The 16,795-nt window shown below is 47.7% G+C and overlaps 2 protein-coding genes across 4 annotated transcripts; both read right to left on the reverse strand.

Annotated features, from left to right (window-relative positions):
* Positions 1-917: 917 nt before the first annotated feature.
* Positions 918-4,295, reverse strand: LOC122612481 (F-box/LRR-repeat protein 14). Its single transcript, XM_043786136.1, has one exon. The coding sequence runs from the start codon at positions 4,062-4,064 to the stop codon at positions 2,463-2,465; it is 1,602 nt and encodes a 533-aa protein (XP_043642071.1). The 5' UTR covers positions 4,065-4,295; the 3' UTR covers positions 918-2,462.
* A 3,653-nt stretch (positions 4,296-7,948) lies between these two features.
* LOC122612107 (protein sax-3) lies at positions 7,949-16,620 on the reverse strand. 3 transcript variants are annotated; one of them, XM_043785496.1, is made up of 18 exons: positions 16,445-16,620; positions 15,317-15,561; positions 15,123-15,244; positions 14,658-14,838; positions 14,420-14,538; positions 13,890-14,343; positions 13,349-13,828; positions 13,203-13,285; positions 12,977-13,137; positions 12,828-12,909; positions 12,594-12,764; positions 12,443-12,535; positions 12,180-12,378; positions 11,850-12,124; positions 11,497-11,788; positions 11,201-11,433; positions 10,812-11,143; positions 7,949-10,724 (listed from the first exon to the last, which is right to left on the reverse strand). In XM_043785496.1, the coding sequence occupies exons 2-18, from the start codon at positions 15,465-15,467 to the stop codon at positions 9,953-9,955; spliced, it is 4,200 nt and encodes a 1,399-aa protein (XP_043641431.1). In that variant the 5' UTR covers positions 15,468-15,561; positions 16,445-16,620; the 3' UTR covers positions 7,949-9,952. The 3 variants fall into 3 exon arrangements, with proteins under 3 accessions (XP_043641431.1, XP_043641432.1, XP_043641430.1); XM_043785497.1 differs by lacking the exon at positions 15,317-15,561 and having other exon boundaries at positions 16,445-16,618; XM_043785495.1 differs by lacking the exon at positions 16,445-16,620 and having other exon boundaries at positions 15,317-15,662.
* Positions 16,621-16,795: the final 175 nt, after the last annotated feature.

Below are 16,795 nucleotides of genomic sequence, written 5' to 3' on the forward strand. Positions count from 1 at the left end.
GTGCGTTGCACAACCGCATACGCTCCACACGCACACACGCAGCTGGTGTATATACACACACGCACACATATGTATGTTTATATATATCGGCATCTGCATCTCTGGCTGGCTGCACATTTCATTGCAATTGCATTAGTGCTGGGCCCTTTGTTCATTACAAAATGCAGAAACCCACACACGCACACGCACACATTCACCACGCAGTGCCGAATAAAATAAATTTCCCCACAAAACATTTACGCATTTGCCGAGCAAGATAAACAGCAGCATCCCAGTGCAATCAATAAAATCACTGACAGTTTGGTTTTTTTTTTTGAAATTTTTATACATATTTAATTTATTTTCTCTTCGTTTCTCCTTCCACATCGTATCGCTCAAAAATTTTTTGGGGGTTGCGCCTCCTAAACAGAAATATCAATTGTCGAAATAACTTAGATCTAGGGAAAACTCGCAATTGAAACTTAAGGGTTTTTTTTTTGTTCAGAATCAACATAGATAATTATAATATATAGTTTGCAAATGGAATTAAGGCATTCAGTATATTGCAGTTCAACAAAAGGTCATCGAATTCGGGCTCATTTAACTAATCGAAAAACAGAGAATCGGAGGAATAATCCAGACTTAACATAACATTGTACATATTGATTTAAGTTTAATTTATTTAATTTAATCCTCGCTGCTTAAATAAAATTACGTAATTGTTTTAGCAATATTTTGTTGCTGCTTGCTTATGTGTTCTTTTTTATACAATACATTTTATATCACAATAGAAAAAAGAATTAATTCGCATATTCTTTTCAATCGTTACCTTCTCTTTTTCGCTTGCTTACTTATAAATTAAACAATAAAAAATTTACAGAATTTCTTTAACGTTTGTGTTTTTGTGTTTGTTTGTGTGTTTTGTGTGAGTTTTTTTGCTATTAAACAAGGTCGTTTTTTTCATGTTTTTATAACTTGTGTTAATGGTTATTCTCTTCCCCTTTTTTTTCGTTATTTGACTAATTGTGGCTTGACAAATGTTAAGAACTAAGAATTAAGTTTACGCATTTTCATTAAGTGTCTACTATTAACATTGTTGTCGCTTAAGTTTTCGTTACATTTTACGTTTACGTTTTAATCAACTAAATTAAACGGCATTACTAACGACGCTGTACTAAACAAATTCGCAACGAAGTCGGGAAGAAAACGGCGAGGCACAAAAACAAAAAAAAAGATACTAAGATACAAAGATACAAAAGCGGAGCACACAGCGCACAAGGCAAGAAAAATACAAATGCGGTGGGGAGCGAGAGAAGAGCGGATTGGAGCTACTCCCTCTCTTTTCTTCTTTTCTCTGTTTCTCATTTTGTTGTTGTGTTATCGCTGTCGCTGTTGCTTTTGTTGTTGCTGTGGCAATGGAGGACGCTGGCTTTTGTAGCCGAAGCGTGAATTAAAATAAACTATTTAAATTTATTTGCATCTGCTTAACTGCGGCCTGCATTGCACACGCACACACACACACATATGCGTGTTTGGGTGTGTTTATGCTGCCCCTGTGCATGTGTGTTTGCTGCCCACTGTCCCCCGCCCCCTCTCCTCTCCTGCTGCTTATCGCGCGTCTCCATCGCCATGCACTTTGTTGCTGTCGGCCATAGCTGCAGTTGTTGTTGTTGTTGCCTGCCTGCTTTTTTCCTTTTTCCCTCTGTTTCGTTTTTTATCGCTGCGTGTAAGCCGACGCCAGCGGCATCTCCCCTCTCGCTCTGGCCCCCTAGAAACACAACACTACACAACAACGCAGCAGAACGAGCTCCATGGGCAGAGCTGACCGCTCTCAGCGGGAAAATAGCTAGTTCTGGCTATCAAGAGTCGTGTTGAGTCAATGTCATTTGTAAGTATTTATATGCTATTGCATGAGTTTTACTAGTATGTATGCATTTGCAAAAGCCCCTTCTACAAAAGCTATGTTTTCCGAGCATGGAAACTGCAATGAAATTGTAGGTCATGTAAAGAGGGCTTTTACCTAAACTTGGAGGACTGAGTGTTCACAAATAATAACTTCTACTTGTAAGGAAGTCCGACTATTTTAAGTTTAGTTTAGTTGTACTCGTTTCAAAGCCTATTCCCGAAAAAAAAAGTTTCTAACAGCGAAAACATCACTACTGTACTGCTAGCTAGAAACACGCTGAGCTGGCAGCTCCATCCCCCGACGTCGTCTGTCCATGTCCCTTCTGCCCCCAACTCCGCCCGCGCGCCATGCTTGTTTGCTTTTTGTTGTTGCTGCGTTGTTTTGTGCCTTTCTGCTCGTTCCTCGATTCGTACGAAAAAAATGTAGTACAGCGTGTGGTATGGCAAACGAAAGCTATGAGTTTTCAGTGTATCTTGTCTCTGCCCTTTGCATTCCCGCCCGGAATCTATGGTTGGGAATTATAAGAGCCGCGAGCGGCCTCCTTCGCCGCACAGGCATTGCAGTCGTGGTGGACGCATCACCTGACCAGCCAGAGGCCCAGGTTGAGCTTCTGCAGCTTGGGCAGCTTCATGATGATGTCGATGCCCTTGGAACTGAGTTGCGTGCAGCCGTAGAGATCGATGGTCTTGAGATTGGTCAGATCCTCGGCCAGCGTTTGCAGGCCCTTGTCCGTTATCCGGCTGCACTGTCCGATATTGAGGTTCTCCAACTCGTGCAGCGCCTTGGCGATCTTCAGCATGCCGTGATCGGTGATCTGGCACTGATTGAGGGACAGCGATCTCAGTCGGTAGAGTCCCTGGGCTATGTGCGTCAGGGCCTGGTCGCTGATCTTGTCGCAGAAACTGACGTCCAGCGAGTTGATCCCGCTGCCGCCCTCGGTGAGGTAGGCCATTCCGATATCCGAGATGTTGTCGCAGGAGCGCAGGTTCAGCTGCTCGAGCTTGGGCATGCGGGCCAGGTGCTTCAGTCCGCTGTCCGTCACCGAGACGCAGAAGCTCAGGTTGATCGACTTCAGCGAGGTCAGGCCCTGGGCAATGTGGCCCAGTGCCTCGTCGCTCAGCCGCTGGCAATCCTGCAGGCCCAAGTACTCCAGCTGCAGGTTGCCCTCGGCCGTTTCCCGCGAGAAGCCCGCCAGGTGGCCGATGCCCTGGTCGCTGATGTGCCAGCAAGAGCGCAGATTGAGGTGCTTCAGCTTCTTCAGGCCCCACGCAATGAGCAGCAGTCCTGTGTTCGTGATGTTGCAGCATCCGCCCAGTTCCAGGGTCTCCAGATTCCTCAGATGCTGCGCGATCCGCCCCAGACTCGTGTCCGTGATCTGTTTGCAGAGGGAGAGGTCCAGTGTCTTGAGGTTCGGCAGATCCACGCTGAACGCATGGCCCAGATTCATGTCCGCCACATTGAAGCAGCCGCTCAGGTTCAGCGAGGTCAGAGCGGGAACGCCTAGGACCAAATCCTTGAGCGAGCGGCGCAGCGATAGGATCTGCACCTTCTTGATGCCCCGCTTGACCAGGCAGTTGAACAGGCTCGGACTGGAGCGCTTGAGGTGCAGCTTGGCCTCGACGCCTTTCCACACGCTCTTGGCATAGGCCGCATCCCGCCAGGCGGTGCAGACCTGGGCCGCTCGGCCCAAATCCCTCACTGGTAGGTGCTCGAATATCTGCTCGAGGAGCTCTGGGAACAGGTTGCTGATGTGGGTGCCCTCCACCGGCGGCGGACTGTCCGGCGATGCTGGTCTGTGCGGGAGGTGGTGGTGATGGTGATGATGGTGCTGGGCGTGGGCCGCTGCTGCTGCCGCTGCGGCCGCCGCTGCTGCGGCATGCTGCAAGTAGAGGGCCGGCGGCAAGGTCTGCAGCTGGTGGTGCGGCGGTCGGTGGTGCAGGGCGTAGGGCGTGAAGCGCAGCAGGTGGTGGTGGGTGGTGGTGGCTCCGGTTCGCGTCAGACCGGGCAGCTCAGTCTGTTGATAGAGTTCGTCCATGGCCCAGCTGGGCGCTCCTCCGGCTCCGGCGCCGCCACTGGGGGCCGCTCCGTTGCTCCCGGATCCGCCACAGTGGCTATTCAAATTGTTCAACACCGCGATTGTTTGATGATGGAAGGGCAGCAGCTCCGTGTTGGTGGCCATCTTTTGCGTTTACACTTGGCTTGTCGCTTGACTGCTACTTTTGGAACTGACTGCTGGATTGGCTTTTCTATATGCGCTGCATTTTACTGTTTGTATGCTTGGTTGAAGACTAGTTGGGTTCACTGTGGTTATTCACTGCACTTAACTCGAACACTGTGTGTAGTTGGAAGTCCAAGTTCTATTTGTGTGTTCTTTGTTCTTGCGACCGAGACGCGATGCGCACGAACCGGATGATAAAGTAAAACTGAACTCGCAGCGGCGCAGCGCCTTGCTTTTACCTGAAATACGAACGCAATGGTATTGGTATTGGTTGGATTTGTGTTGGTATTGGTTACATTTTTATCTGAGCGTATTCAGCGCGCTGCTCTCTTCTCTTTTTTCGCTCAATTTAGTGCTCTTCTCTTAAAGACGCGAGTAACGAGTACGAGTAGCGAGTACGTTGCTCGTCGGTTCTGTCTGTCGAATTTGTCGTGTGTGTGTGCGGTTCGGTCGCTATTTCATTGCGATTGCACTTGGAATTGACTTTGTGCAGCACTTTTATTAGAACCATTGGTTTTCCTGCCAATTTCGGCACAATTTCTAATTAAAAGGGAGCATATGCGCTTTCTCTCCATTCTCTTCCTTTATCGCGGGTACTGCGACAATGTTGATTTCTAGCCAGTTTGGCTTGTTTAAGGCTAGATGTTGTTGCGGGTGGATCTAAGCTGTAGTTAGCAGATTTGGCAACGCAATATACAACATATGAGTATCTACGGATATGTACTTAAATATTGAATTTAGTAATACTTGTTCGTGTGTTCTATGTATTAGTAGCCCCTTGTTTTTATTTAATTTGTACGTTCTACTTAGGGTCTTCTGCAGTTAGTGATAGAGGAAGCTTCCCTCTGCCAGCTTTCTCATCACTGACGGGCCTGGCTTGAATTTATCTTTCGGGTTTTTCGGTTTTGGACCCCAGCTCCATGTTTCCATGTTTCAGGTTATTCTTTGCCCGTCGAGCCGAAGTCGAACTCAATGCCAAACTCCGACGCATTTGTTGTTTCTGCCGCCGATTTCTGCTGCATTCCGATTCCGAAGTCGAGCAGGTACCTGTCTTCGTTTTCTATCGCATCTGTGTGTGTATGGGTGTGTGTTTGTGTTTGTGTGTGTGCGATCGCTGCTCGCTACCTGCGAACGCAAGCGGGGCAACAACAACACAGTTCCCGGTTTCCAGGAAAATATTAACGATAAGTCCAAAAAAGCAGAAACTACGTTGCCGCACACACACACACACAGAAAGTGGGAAAACAGATTGGGATGCACAAATCCAGCGGATGGCACAACAATAGCGAACGGGCATTGTTATTGATACTAGGAAAGCCATGCACCATCCATCTATCCCGCTCTGTTGCATTTGCCCCCTAAAAAAGGAAAACGCCGCTGTCTTTTCTTTGCCTTCTAAAAAAATATAAAAGAAGAAGAAAAGGGACCAGGATCGCAATCGAGAAAGGAACCTAGGACCTGGGAAAATCGGAGTCGCTACCTGACCCCGCAACGCTCACACCCGCACCCTCAAACATGCACTGATATCAGCATCCTGTATTTGAAGAGTCTAGCTACACTGAGAAAATTGTACACTTCAAAAAGATAGTGAGTCAAATGGTAGTTCTTAGGGCTACAGCTCACCAGTTATTGCAATTTCTGAGTCACTCATCATATGTAAATAGTTCTGACATCTAAAGATAATGTATCTGTATTACAATGCGCTGTGCAGATATAAAGTATATTTAAGAAAGATACAAAGATATTTAAGAAAGTTGAGTACTTGGGTTTATTTTAAAGAGACTAGACACACATACGAAAGTATTTTAATAAATACTGAATGGTCAAGCAATATTAACAGCTTGGTAAATGAACTGCAGATTTCTCTTAGTGCAGGGAAAGATCCTGCGAGGATTTCTCGGCCCTCCTGCAGAGGACCCTCGCAGTCGTACAGTCATTATCCTGGCGGGCAGAAGGGCAAGGCGTGCGTACCTCCGACCTTCCTGCCCCCCCTCCACCGCATCTTGCCTCTGGTATCCGTATCTGCTACCTGTCAAACCGGTTTGGCCAAAAAGGGCCAATCTTTCCCTCTATCAGTCGTTTGGACGTGTCAAGGCGGCCATCGAAAACAGAAATAATCTTTTCGCTGGAACTCTGCAGCGGCTCTCTGCAGTCCTCCGTCTCCGTCTGCGACTCCGACTCTGGAATATAGTGCGGCACATATAATAATCGATTGGTTTTCGGCTGTTTCTCCCTCGTCATCTTGGCCCTTCCCTTCCCTGCCCTGCCCTTTGATTCCTCCTTTTGGCTTTTTGCGCGTTGCGTACTATGATCACGATCATTAAAGCTGCCGCGGGGGCATCACAGGTAGATGCAGGCAAAAAGCCAGCGGAAAAGGTGCAACACGCAGGCGCAGTGCAAAGCGGGCCAAATGCAATCTCCGTGGGCAGACAAGGCAGCTGAGGATGAGTATGAGGGAAATGGGAAATGGCCCACGCAGATATAACCATGTTTGGGCCAGCCCAGCGAATTCGAAGTGCATAGCTACTTGTCTTATCTGCGGCCAGCAGATACAAGATACGGATTAATCTGCATATGCAGATGCAGACGCATTCGCAAATGTGCACACCTGCCAATTGATGTCTTAACTCCACATTTAGCCCCAAATAATTGATTAAGTTTACTTCAGGAAAGATCAAATAAGTTGTACAGCTGCCACTTCATACATTGCGATTGTGTTCTTCCTAAAAGTAAAGTCCATAAAATACCTATCCATTAAGTAGCCAGGATATCGAAGTGCAGATCTGAGTTTAGCTCATGCTAAGCCAAAATATAGCCATTATGTTCTCGAATGACCCAATCGATAAGGGCGGAAAATATCCGACAGCACTGCGCTGCACCACCCAGATACAGATTCAGATGCATCCAGATCGAGGCAGTTGCTGCAGTGTGCCAGCCCAGAGAGGGATAAACAAACACAAAAGGCGCCGCCATGAAGTCCAATTGATGCTATCGCCAGCTCTGACCAATTTGTGGCCTGCCCGCATCTCCATCTCCTCCAGCTCTGACCTCTTGCCTGGCTAAAGGGTGTGATCCAGTGGATGGGTGCGCTGCTGGTGCTGGTAGCGGGATTTTGGACACCGGCATCAGCAACAGCAGCATTCGTCAAGCTGTGACATTTTGGTTGCAGTACATCACATAATTCGGCTTTGATCGCACACAAACATATGTTGCATGTTATCGCTCTCACATTAATAGTAAATTTAGAATTCAATAAAGTTCCTCTTGGCTAATTCTTCCACATAACTCTAAATACGAAACCCACTTCAACATCCTACACCCGCAATCTAATCTCGCATCTGGAAACGATCTCCACAAGTCCCCCTTGCGACGAAAGCAGCCAATTTCCGATCCTAGGGCGTGTCCTTCAGCTTGAAGTGGTTTCACATGCGAAGAGGATACATGAACTTATGCAGTCCCGTTGGGAATTAACACTTGTCCAGCTCGTGGAAGGACTTGCACTTCCAGATTCACATGGACGATGCAGACCGATGCAAACTGAAACTGGATCGAGGGGTCATGGTTTAATCTCAAGGGTTGTCGCTTGACGACGTCTCAAGTGCAAAGTTCCGCTGCAGCTGAAGATGAATTCTGGCGAAGTACATATGTATGTATGCTGATATCCGCCAGGCGATCGGAGACCGTAGCTGGCAGGGAATGGGCCAAGTAAGAGCGTAAGTGGTACCAGGAAATGCGAATATGAGTGTGCACTTGGGATAAAGGAAGGACGTCCTAAATATGGAAATACTTATTAAAGATGTAGCAAAGCAAACGACTTCATTTCCACATATATGTAAAATGTTCCTTTATTGTTTATGTAATTTTAAATGCTATATGTATATATCTAGATATAGTATTTATATCGTAAGTAAATGTCAGTTATTATTTTTGCTTTTGAAAAAGTTCGTTCATGGCATTACGCACTAAAAACTAAATGTCCGCTTTTGTTAAGGGGTTCGGTTCGTTCTTAAAATTCGTTTACGCTATGACTTTAAAATACTCTCCCGTTACACAACGCTAGAAACTAGATGCTAATTATTAAAACCCAGACCCAACTATGCTTCGCTTTCTCTATATGTATATGGCTACGGAAGGGCAGTTCAACTCAAGCAAGTTGGATTCGATACTGGGATTAGGATTAGGAGTATGCTGTATATATATAATATATATATGTACATGCTCTGGCCGATCTGGGCGATCTGGGCTAGCAAGGAAGTGGATGTGTGTGAGTGTATGCTAAAGCATATTTTGATTTGATTTGATACATGCGCGGTTCTAGGTGCTATATGATCTCTATATAGGTAAGTGTAATGCATATGTGTGTTTAGTATTGTTTAAACGATTCGTTGACTCTAGTCCCACCTCGTACCCCTTCTTTCTTTTCCCATTCAACTCACGATCCGGGGTTTAGTGGATGGGTCTCTTCGGGCGAGTCGGACTCTGCGAGCGTTTCTCTTCTCCACCTCGACTCCGATTCTATTCGATTCGATTTGATTTGATGATATATCCATTTTGCATTTCTAATGTGTTACGTGCCTAAGATCTAAATTATGCTATATACGCGCCCAAAAAAAAATCCGTCTGTGTGGGGATTTCTAACAAACATTCCTCGTTGCTCGAACAGAATGAACAGAAAACGCGACTCGAAATTAGGAAACCATAAATATACAAATTATTAAAATAATATAATGCATAATGTATAATGTATAATGGGGTTATATCACAGGTACATTTTAGACTTTTCAAAATGCAAGATTGTAGAAAACATTGTGTCATGGAGGGATCTGCACAGGGACAGGACAACGGAACGGACAACTCGGGTTGGTTCTGCTGGCCATGTGCAGCTCCTCAACTCGTCTAAATGCTATGTATAGTAGGTGTGTGTAAGTAGTAGTGTGGTGTGTCGTTTAGTATGTATATATATATATTCACTGGGTCAATGAAGTATATTATTCCTTGTTATAGAAAAGCACTAACCATTAAACATTGCAACTGCCGTTTCACTTGTCGCCCTCAAACTCCACAAGTTCGAGTTCGAGTCGGAGACAAGTGCTCGATTGTGATCGTAGATATGAAAGAGTTTGCATACAAGTATCAGTATCAGTATCGTATTTGTATCGCTATCAAGCCTATTGACTAGGACCGATTCCGATTCGAAAGCCCCAAAACATGCTGTACAAACGGTGTACTTTGGTTCTAACTACATACATTCGTCGTCGTCGTGAGTCACCGTATCTGTGTGTACTTGCTATGGCCTGATCTGGTTTATCATCTGCTATAAGTTCCTTTGAGTACGTATTTTAATGAAGTTCTGCTGGGACACTGATCCCTGCTATGTTAGTGATTACTATCTCCTCGCGCTCGTCAAGCAATATCTATCGTACAGCACTCGCGTCTCTTAAGTACAAAGGTTTTCGTTTCCCCCTTTCCGTTTGGGGAAAACATTTCTGTGGTGCATGGATGGGGATGGGGATGGGGGGGGCATTGTGCCTGTCTATGAGTCTCTACGCTGGTAGAGGTGATAATGGGAAATTCGTAATTGCTAAAGCTGCACAATGCCCCCATGATTGTGACAAGTGTGGATTTGTGTATCTGAGTGTAGTACCGCTGATTCCACTGCAACATGTCCGGAGAGGCATGTTGCACGTGGACTCATGGCATCAATTATTCTAGTCGATAACTGATGCAGAAACTTTGAGTTCACTCAGTTCCTAGACTGATTTCCAGTTCGATATGAATGAAGAGTTAGACTAGATGCTATCTTTAATACTAATCCCCCCCCTGTTCGGGGAGTCCCAAATACTTCGTCCTTAGGTGTTCTTAGCAGTCATTTGGCGAGGCCCCGGTTCGCCCGCCTCGGCGTAGAGACAGGATCCCTCGCTGCAGGAGCAGGTGTCGCCTTCGCGCGAACTATTGCAGCAGTCGCTGGTGTACTGGCGCTGCTCGTACTCCGCCAGCATGTTCTCGTTCTCGCTCTCCAGGCACGGCTGCACCGCCGGTGCTCGTCGACGGTGGTGTCCTCCGCGTTGCTTGCTGCTGCCACTGCTGCCGTGCTCCTCGAGCTGCAGCTGCCGCTTGTGACTCTGCGAGCTCCTCGAGTGATCCGAGCACTCGGAGGAGCACTGGTAGATCTGGTGGTTGGAAGAGGTCGGGTGCATCGGGTGGCTGTTGGGATGCACCGGCTGGTACCAGCCCTCGGGTACGGGCACGGGCACTGGCGGTGGGGGTTGCATGGGCGAGGGTGTGGCCAAGGCATCGCAGCTGTTGCACGCGCGGCTCTGGGCACAGCGCGTCGCATTTAGTCCAGTCTGGTACTCGCTGGCTGCATGACGCTGTGTGGCAAATGGCAGGTGGCTGGGTGGCACAGCTCCTCCCGGGCCCGTGGTGGCAAAGTAGGCCGGTAATTGTGGCGGATGTTGGTTGGTCGGCGTTATCTGATAGCGGTTCTGGGTGCCGCCAGCCACCGCCGACAGCGGATTGCTGTAAACGTTTTCCGGGGGACAGGCAACAGCATACTGGGGCGAAACTCCCCAAGCGGAAAAGCCGCCCGACGAGCTGCTGTGTATAGAGGCGTTCAGAATACTGCAAGAGTATGTTAGTGTTAGTTACATAAATACAATTACTACAAAGCATAGTTCTATTATGAAAGAGCTGAATATATTAATGCACCTTTGATTTGTGGAAATGCCCGAGCCGGCGCTTTTGGAGCTCTTCCGCGAAGATTCGGGAGATCCTTGTGCGTATCCATAGGTAGACGACGGAGGCGGGTGTTCTGGCGGCGGGGGTAGGAACTCTGACCAGTTGATGGGCTCAACCGGATACTGCAGATAGTTGGACTTGACCACAGGAACTGCTGGCGCCTGACCGGCAAATGCATCAGAATAGGGCGAATGAGTTCCCGAGTCCTTGTCGGCGCTGATAGACGTTGTCTTGGTGCAGGTCTCACTGGAAGAGGTGCCAATGATCATGGTGGTGGCATATGGTGTGGGGTTATCGGGGCTCTGAAAGAATATTTCCTGTAAGTAATTGAGTAAGGATGTGATTCATATGATCCCTACCTTGCGACAGTTGTAGAAGGTGGTGAGGTTACGGGTGTCCACTTCTGCATAATCGGTTCCTCCATCGGAGTTATTGTAGTTGGATTGGCTGCTGTTCACGTGGGACAGTAGCTTTGATTCGCTCAGTCCTGAATCTTTGTCAGTATCGGCTGTTCGCCAGCCACGATGATGGTCTATCCACAGGCTCTCTTTGCTATTGATATTCAACGCGGTTATTTCGTTGTCGCTGACCACTAGAAAAGAAATGTAATTTGTTACAATGCACTGACAATAAGTTAGTCAATTTCAGCACTAACCACTCAAGTGACCCAATTCCTTGGTCATTTGATGCTTCCGCTTGAAGTAGACCATCGAAATAGCCGCCGAAATAACCAGGACTAGGAGCACGATGCAGACTAGCACCATTAGCCAGGGTCCAGATAGGTAGTCAGTGGTTTTTCTGTGAGTGGTGGGGTTAATGTCGCTGGGGGGTATGTTGCCATTGTTGTGGTACGTGAGATCCTGTCCCTCGTGACGCCCATCATGGGTGCCGCTAGGATGTGCTCGTGGCGGATGCACATGGTGGGTGGGGTCCATGAACAATGATATCTGAGGGATAATAAGATGATATAGAATGATTTAAAATCAAATAAATGGTCAGTAAACTTACAGGTTTGGAATAAGGTCCATCTCCCGCCTTGGTAAAGGAGTTCAACCTCACACTGTACACAGCTCCGGTGGTTAGGTTGTTGAGGAGCACAGATGTGGTGGTGGCATTGAGCGTCATATTGGCAAGCACCTTCATGGTGTTCCCGGCGCTGACCTCAATCTTGTAGCCATACAGATTGCCATTGTGGTGCTGGGAGGGCGGCGGAGTCCAACGCACCCAACCGGCGGTTTGGTTGTACATGCCAATCTGAATGTTATCCGGTGGTGCGGAGGGAACTACAATCAACAGAACATGAATATCCAGCACTTAACTAAGCCTTATAGTGGTTACCATCTTCATAGGTGAGGGCTGTCTTGGAGTTACTGGGCTGTCCTTCGATGGTCTCAAAGAAGGGTGTTAGGAAGAACTCATACTTGGTGTACTTCTTAAGGTTTCCCACCACGAACGATTCTGCAGAGACATCCATAACAGTGATCGAGTGATACTGTGCGGATGGTACACTGGCATCCTTATAGTGTATGCGCAGGCCCTAGACAAAAATGCATAGAAAATGTAAGTTTGGTTCGTTTATAAACAATAAAGGATAGACGTACCTCTACGTATTTCTCATCTGCGCTCACATGGAGCATCCACTCAAGTCTCACGGCACTAGCATTAATAGCCGATGCATCTATTAGCTCCACAGACTGTTAAAAAATAACAATAAATTATGGGTTTTCTCTTTCAGTAATTGTTAAAGCTCACCTTTCCTGTCAGCAAAGTTCGAGCTGCTGACAAATCATTGGCAGAAGCTGCATCGAAGTCCGCCTCAATGGTTTTAATAGTATTTGATAGGCCGGAGGGCACCGAAATGCCCTGAGTATTCTCAGCTCTAACCAGGAACACATACGAAGTGCCAGGAGAGAGCCCCTCGATCTGTACGAAAATAGCAGAGAGTGTGAGTCATGAGGAAACTAAATTATTTGTGGCTTGTCTTACAGTGACTTGAGTGTCGCCCACTCGATGGGCAGCCACAATCCAACCAGTTTGCAGATCCGGACTGAAGTACTCTACAGTATATCTGCAAATCAAATACCGAATCAAATTTATTGATGATCTCATTAAATGGGTGCGCCGCGTTAACTCACCCAATAATGGGTCCCACCGCTCCGGGTTTCTCTTGGCTTTTGGCCCAACGCAGACTAATGCTGGTGCGGCTGACATTCAGGACTTTGGGTGTGCCTGGAGGGGCAGGATAAGTGCTAGGATCAGCTGCGCGGTGAAGAGACGTAGAACCGGGTTTCTCGACCTAAAGTAACCAGAATTGTTTGGTTAGTTTGGCTTATGTATTATGGGACTAACCATGGAACTCACCGTCAGTGTGGCTGCCCAGGAGGTTTCTCCTCGTTCGCCAGATGCAGTGCAGGTGTAGGTACCAGAGTCACTAAGTTGAAGGTCTAAAGGAACATTGAAATTAAAATTGTAATAAGCAGAATCGTAGACTACTATCTCAACCATACCATCGACTCTCAGTGAGCTGCCTTGGATGATGCTGTTTCGATTGCCCGCTTGTACGGCATGTCCATTGTGAAACCACTTGATACGGGGACTGGGATTTCCCGTGGCGCGGCAGGGCAATGTTGCCACTGATCCTTTGGGCAGTGTCTGATTGGCAGGACCTATTTGAATGATCGGAGGAGGACGCTCGTCCACCGAGCTGACTTGCAGGAACACACGCACCGTGGAGGAGTCGACGACACTGAATGCGGAACACACATAGTAGCCCTCGTCTTCCTGCCGCACATCCGTAATCTGTAGGGTTCCATCGGCGGCCACATGCTGCCTTCCGTGCGAGCTGTTTGGGAACATGAGAGTCGACACTCCTTCCTTGGTCCAGAAAACGGACGGCGGGGGATTTCCGGAGGCCATGCAAGGCAGTTGGACAACGCCATTTAGTCCCACTTTCTTGTTACTGGGTCTTTTCGTAAAGTTGGGCGGAGCTTTAATGAAAAATATTTGGGATTAGAAAGTGTTTCTCTGACAAAAGGAAGTAAATCTTACCATGGACTGTTAGGGCAGCTCTGGCGCTGATCTGACCCACATTGTTGTGTGCCTCGCAGACGTAGGTGCCCTCATCGGTGGGCGTAATGTTGGATATCTCCAGGCTTTTCTCGTCGTGCAGGATTCGCGCTCTGGACACTGGAATATTGCCCTCCTCCTTCTTCCACAGCACTTTCGGCGGTGGATCACCGCCCACCGAGCAGTGGAAAGTGGCCGTCTGGCCGTAGAGCATCACCTGATCCTTGGGCTCCTTCATGAAGTAGGGCTTGACCTGGACAATCAGCTTGGCGTAGCTGCTCTCGCGGGTGCCCACCAGATTCTGGGCAATGCACTTGTAGTTGCCCTCATCGATGGGCTCCACATTGCTGATCAGCAGGTTGCCACCATCCACAATGCGAACGCGCGAGCTGGCGCCAAACGACATGGCTTTCAGGTCGTCCAAGGGAACACCGTCCTAGGAGCAGAAAAAGCGGTTTAGCCAACTGATTTTCGCAGTCTGGTTTTTGGTTTTTTGGTTTTTCGGAACCCACCTTTATCCAAATGAGCGTTGGCTCTGGAATGCCTTTGGGCGGCCCACACTCCAGCAGCGCCGTCTCGCCTTTGGCCACTCGCGTGTCTTTGGGCTCCACGCGAAAATCGTCGCGCAAAACTGGCGAAGAAACATTGCAGAAATATCAGAAAATATCCAAAAAAGCACATTATAATCGGAGACAAAGCTGGGCGTGTGGGCAGACAAGTTGCAGACTGGAGTGGTAAGTCAGTACTTACCAGCTATCTGGAGCGAGGCATGACGACTAACGGCCTGGCCCACTCGGTTCTTGGCCACGCACCAGTACTCGCCGCCGTCCTGCTCCTTCTTGCCCTGCATGGTCCTGTAGAAGAAGAGGGCGCCGTCCTTGAACTGGACGCGGTGCGACTTCTTTTCGTTGGTGTTGACGGGTTCGCCATCCTGGGAGCGGAGCAAAAAAGAGGAGGGGGTGATTGAGTTACGAATTGGTTAGGACTCGAGGGCTACACGGAAAAAAACACTACTCAAAACAACTTATATTCCTAATACTTCATATTTGAGCCTAAGCTAATTTAAGATTAATTAACAAAAAGTGATTTGTGTTGAAAATTGGAGATAAATAAATACCAAATATAAATGAAAATTGTAGTTTTATCAAGTTAGTGTTATCCTCTTTTGTCAGTGTAATGGTGATTCAAGTTAGAAAAGTATTATTCGGTGGCTACCTTAAACCACTCGATGGTGGGTTCCGGCTTGCCCTCCACTTTGCAGTTGAGCGTGGCGGGCTCATTCTTCTTCACGACCAGATCCGTGGGATGCTCGATGATGCGCGGCGACTGGTACTGGCCTGCAAGGAGTAAGAATGTGGATGTGGATTAGCCACTTGGCCACGCGAGGATGGGTCCCAGACGGGGTTTACCTCTGGCTGCTGGCAGGCCAGTGCTGGCCAGCAGGACGAGGAGCAGCCAGGCGGGCAGGAGCCACATCCTGCTGCTCCGACTGCGAGATGGGTTGTTAGTGGTGCTCGTGCTCCGGGCGATGGCGTGGTTTTCGGGATGCATGGGATGCATTTTATGGTGGTGGTGGTGGTGGTGGTGCTGTTGCAATGACGACTCTACAGATGACCCAATGCAGCGGCGATCATTTTGGCGTTGTTTTTGGGTCCTGCGATGCATGATAGGTGATAGTAGATAGATAGATAGATAGATATGTTATATGGGCTAACGAAATGTGGGCAGCTGTTACATATGTAGGCGTGGCGGCGTTAGGCATTATGGCTAGGCATTTATGGGCTTTACTTGCTTTTTATCTGTCCAAAATTCGAAATTATTTCTCGCCTGCTCCACTTACGCTTGCATTTCCATGCGATAAGCACACACACACACACACACACACTTGGGCACACACACTTGGGCACTCACACACCCACACACGTAGGGCTATGCTGGTTTTCCATTAATTTTATTTCCGTATTTATCTGCCTTTGTGTTTATCTCCCAGTCGCGCCGACCCGAAAATTTACAATCCAAATTCTGATTCGGAGTTTTGATTTCACGTTCTCACACTTTCTTTCTAACGCTTTTTTTGGTATCATTCGTGTTATTTGGTTTTTATATTTTTTGGATTTCATTAATCAGCCGCGCAGTGTAAGTTTTTGTTGGTATTTATTCGACGATTGCTCGCTTTTCGGGGTTGTTTTCTCCACCATCATCTCTCCTCGCGCACATTTTCCACATTTCCCGAACGAAATTTCTTTTTGGTAAAATTACAAGAACAAGAACTGCCCCCAGCGCCCCTCTCGCTCGCACTCGCACTCACACTCCCTTTCTCAGCTGCCCTCTCGCTCGCACCGCCTGCCGTTCCTGGGACTTCCCCCCGTTCCGCTGTTGTGTTGTTGTATCTATAACAGAGTGTTGTATCTATAACTCCTTGTAATATTTGCTTTACATCCGCAGCAGCTGCACTTCGTAAGCCCCGAAAACGAGTATCTATTCGAGTTGGTAGCCTCGCGGCTGGATCGCACTTTCTTGGCACTGCTGACACTTACTCCAATTTAACTGTTGGAAATTAACTATTTTCCTGCTCTTTAGTGCGATTCACGGCGCAGCGAAAACTCACAATTGGACGTGGGTCGTGTCTGTGGAAATCTGAGAGCGCAACGGCCGGAATCGGAACTCGGTGGCCAGTGCAGGGCGCAGCGGAACGGCTGGGCATTGTGGAACGCGCGAGGGGCCCCGATAAGGAATACTGGAAAATACCAGAAAACATATTTGTCACTTGATCTGGCAGCGCCGGCTGAAGTCACTGTTTGAATTCAAAATTGATTTCTATTGAAATGGAATTCAAAAGAAAAGTGTATCAACTAATTTGTAAAATATAATTAATATAATTCAAGTAG

Source organism: Drosophila teissieri, chromosome 2R (assembly GCF_016746235.2).
Source record: "Drosophila teissieri strain GT53w chromosome 2R, Prin_Dtei_1.1, whole genome shotgun sequence".
Classification (NCBI taxonomy): Eukaryota; Metazoa; Arthropoda; class Insecta; order Diptera; family Drosophilidae; genus Drosophila; species Drosophila teissieri.

Coding starts and splice junctions, on each gene's coding strand:
- LOC122612481 (XM_043786136.1), bottom strand. CDS start 4,064: ATGGCCACCAACACGGAGCTGCTGCCCTTCCATCATCAAACAATCGCG.
- LOC122612107 (XM_043785495.1), bottom strand. CDS start 15,572: ATGCATCGCAGGACCCAAAAACAACGCCAAAATGATCGCCGCTGCATT. Junction 13,829..13,889: donor AGCTGCCCTAACAGTCCATG/GTAAGATTTACT, acceptor TTTTCATTAAAG/CTCCGCCCAACTTTACGAAA. Junction 12,125..12,179: donor AGCCCTCACCTATGAAGATG/GTAACCACTATA, acceptor TGTTGATTGTAG/TTCCCTCCGCACCACCGGAT.